The 4043-nt window shown below is 46.7% G+C and overlaps 1 protein-coding gene across 1 annotated transcript in view; it reads right to left on the minus strand.

The window, feature by feature from the left end:
* LOC143290688 (putative inhibitor of apoptosis) overlaps positions 1-2523 on the minus strand; it is a 38397-nt gene extending 35874 nt beyond the window's left edge. Inside the window, exon 1 of the mRNA XM_076600217.1 lies at positions 2348-2523. Coding sequence (XP_076456332.1) covers positions 2348-2523 — 176 coding nt within the window. The remainder of the gene's footprint in view (positions 1-2347) is intronic.
* Positions 2524-4043: the final 1520 nt, after the last annotated feature.

The following is a 4043-nucleotide window of genomic DNA, read 5'->3' on the forward strand; positions in this document are numbered from 1 at the left end:
AACTGTTTGCTGGTTGTGTGCGATGTGATAATATTCAGTTTATGGCCTGCGTGCGTGCGTGCGTGCGTGCGTGCGTGCACGTGCAAGTTAGTGTGTAGGCGGTTACATGCGTACATGCATGCGTGGACGTATGCACGTGATTGAATCGTGCACGTGCACTGTCTTTCTGTCTGTATTTTACTCTCTCTCTCTCTCTCTCTCTCTCTCTCTCTCGTGTGTGTGTGTGTGTGTGTGTGTGTGTGTGTGTGTGTGTGTGTGTGTGTGTGAAACAGAACAATAAATAGATAGATAGACAAACAGACAGATATATATATATATATATATATATATATATATATATATAGAGAGAGAGAGAGAGAGAGAGAGAGAGGTTATAAGAGAAAGAATGGTAAACGAGGGATATACAAAGAGAGAGAGAAAGGAAGAAATCGTTCCCGTGTCAAGCTGTAACGAATCCATAATTACTCGACCAGGAACAACAACAGCAACAACATAATTATTGCCCATCTCCTTTCTCCATTTCCTGCTCTCTACTTCTCCTCTTCTTGCAAATAAATTTTAAGTGTTGCTTTTCTTAATTAAAGTCAGACAGGTTTTGTGGGGGTCTCGAGAACATTGCAGCACTTCAACTGTTAAAAGTTTGCTTGGGGACTGAAAACATTATTAAGCACATGTTGACAACTTGAGCTGGCTGTGTCTCTAACGTTGGCAAGCAACAACGACAAAGAAATATCTTCCCCTTTAAGACCCTTCAATTTAACCCCCCCCCCCCCCCCCCCCCCCCCCCCCCCCCCACAAAAAAAAGACAAAAAAAAACACACAAAAAAACACACGCTTCCTTTTGTTCCAAACAACAAACAAAGAAACTAACAACAGTACGTGTGGAGTGATGGCCTAGAGGTAACGCGTCCGCCTAGGAAGCGAGAGAATCTGTGCGCGCTGGTTCGAATCACGGCACAGCCCCCGAAATTTTCTCCCCCTCCACTGGACCTTGAGTGGTGGTCTGGACGCTAGTCATTCGGATGAGACGATAAACCGAGGTCCCGTGTGCAGCATGCACTTAGCGCACGTAAAAGAACCCACGGCAACAAAAGGGTTGTTCCTGGCAAAATTCTGTAGAAAAATCCACATCGATAGGAAAAACAAATAAAACTGCACACAGGAAAAAATATAAAAAAAATGGGTGGCGCTGTAGTATGGCGACGCGCTGTCCCTGGGGAGAGCAGCCCGAATTTCACACAGAGAAATCTGTTGTGATAAAAAGAAATACAAATACAAATACAAAACAAACCCAGCAGTTCTGACTGTTTCGATCTTCTTGCCTCAGCGCAGTTTCTTCTTCTTTCTTCTTCGTTCGTGGGCTGCAACTCGTATGTACACGAGTGGGCTTTTACGTATATGACCGTTTTTAACCCCCCCCACCCCCGCCAAGTCAAGTAGGCAGCCATATTCCGTTTTCGTGGGTATGCATGCCGGGTATGTTCCTGTTTCCATACCCCACCGAACGCTGACATGGATTATAGGATCTTTAACGTGCGTATTTGATCTTCTGCTTGCGTATATACACGAAGGGTGTTCAGGCACAAGCAGGTCTGCACATATGTTGGCCTGGGAAATCGGAAAAATCTCCACCCTTTACCCACCAGGTGAAGTTACCGAGATTCGAACCCGGGGCCCTCAGATTGAGAGTCCAACGCTTTAACCACTCGGCTGTTGCGCCCCTCAGCGCAGTTTCCATCTGTGTTCTCCTGCTTCCATGTGTGTCATGTTTGATTCCCCGCCTCTCTATGTTTGTGTATGTGTCTGTCTGCATTACTGTCTCTCTGTCTGTCTGTCGGTCGGTCGGCCTCTCTCTCATGAAATGACAGACGGACAGTCGCAGGCATACAAACAAACAAGTATACAAAGAGAAGGAAGGGAGGAAGGAAAAAGAAGAAGAAAGAACGAAAGTATCCAAACATCCTACCAAGTAATTCGTCAAAGAACCAACACCCCTACCCCCAACCCTCAGAAAACAAACAAAACCCCGCAAACAAACTAACGAAAGGAAAACACAATGCCAGTTGTTGTTTTTTTTACGAAAGGATAACTTTTCTTTATATCCTAGTCATCCATCCATTCATAGACAGACACATACAGACAGACACAGATAGAAAAAAAGCACGCATGTATTTCAGTATATTTCCTTGGCAGGCATACTCTGTCACAGCGACTGCAGAGCAATGTAAGGTCTGGGTTGAGTGTTGAATCCTTTATACTAGCTTCCTTTCAGTTGCTCATGGATGGTTTTTTATTTTATTTTTTTTTATCCAGGCATGGCGGTCAGCTGCTACCTCAGACCACTGACCGGTTAATGCGAAAGGAGACAAGGGACTTCTTGAGAGTGTCATTGTTGCGCTGCCAGGGGGTCACCCCTTGTGCGGTAGCCAGTTGATAGTTCCCTGTATGGCACGATCTTCGGGAGTCTGTGGTCTTCCATTCTTGAAACATGCCCAGCCCTTCGACGTGGGTCCCGAGCAGCATTGTCTCGACGTGGATGGTGCCTGACATATAAAATAACCTGGACATTTGTGATGGTGTCGGTCCAGTGGATGTTGAGGATGGTACGGATGCAGCGTGGGTGGCCGTGTTCTAAAAGGCGGTTGTGGCACTGTAGAGTAGTGTGCTGCTCGGTAGACCTTGATTTTTTTGGTGGAGGATTTGAAATTCTTGTACAGTCACTTGTACAGTATGCCGAAGGTACTGCTGGCTTTAGAAAGTTTGTTCTCAATTTCCTTGTCAATCTTGGAGTCTGATGATATCACAGACCCAAGGTATGAGAACTGCTATACTGTTTTAGGAGCATTCTGGTGAATAGCAATGCTAGGAGGGTGGTACTCTTCAAGAGGAGCGGGTTGATGGAGAACCTCTGTCTTTTTCAGGCTGACTTCTAGTCCGAAGAACTTTGCAGTCTCAGCAAAAGAAGATGTTATAAGCTGTAAAGCAGCCTCTGTGTGAGCCACCAGAGCGGCGCCATCCGCAAAAAGTAAGTCCCTGGTAAGGTGTTCCATGGTCTTAGCATGGGCTTCAGTGTAGACGTCTCTGGTTGAGAAAGCTGTCATCATTGCGAAAGCGCATCATCCCAGGACTTTAAAGGTTTGCAACAGCATCATGCTGAAATACAATGAAAACAAAGTGGGAGCGAGCGTGCAGCCTTGCTTAACGCTTTGCGATGGAGAAGTGCTGTGAGAGACTGTTACGATGTCTCACCTGACCAAGCTGACTTTTAAGCAGCTGTATGATCCTGCTGAGGAACCTTGGTGGACAGCTGAACTTTTCCATGATAGTCCAGAGTCCATTTCTACTGACGGTGTCAAACGCCTTGGTCAGATCTACAGCCGTTTGTTTTGCTCTTGACACTTTTCTTGATGTTGCCTAAGAACAGATATCATGTCACACACACACACACACACACACACACACACACACACACACACACACACACACACACACACACACACACACACACTATCTATCTGTCTTACACGGCTGCTGCGCAGTACAGTACATGATTGTCAGTTTCCGTAGTGATGCCAACAGAAACGACACCACAGTCAATATCACACAGCTATATCCCCCCCCCCCACCCCAAGGCCAACAATACATGACTGGTTTCACAAAGACTGTATCCGCAGGAACGATCTGCTTTGACGTGTCACGCAAATAAACACTGCCAACAGCTAGCAAGACGTGTGACATTTATCCAGGGTACAGCCTGATGTGGGAAGAGGAGTTGAGTGCGTCACCCCAACACGGCAATGCAGATGTACAATTTTAGCGCGCGTGTGAAGGCATACGCCGGAAAGAGAGGGAGATATTTGTGTGCACGCGTACGTGTTACACGCACAATCACGCACACATACGCGCGTGTGCGCATACACACACACGCGCACGCACGCACGCGCGCGCGCGCGCACGCACACACCCTTTGTAGAAAGGCAGAGAGAGAGAAGAGAGAGAGAGAGAGAGAGAGAGAGAGAGAGAGAGAGAGAGAGAGAGAGATT

Source organism: Babylonia areolata, chromosome 1 (genome assembly GCF_041734735.1).
Source record: "Babylonia areolata isolate BAREFJ2019XMU chromosome 1, ASM4173473v1, whole genome shotgun sequence".
NCBI classification, from domain to species: domain Eukaryota; kingdom Metazoa; phylum Mollusca; class Gastropoda; order Neogastropoda; family Buccinidae; genus Babylonia; species Babylonia areolata.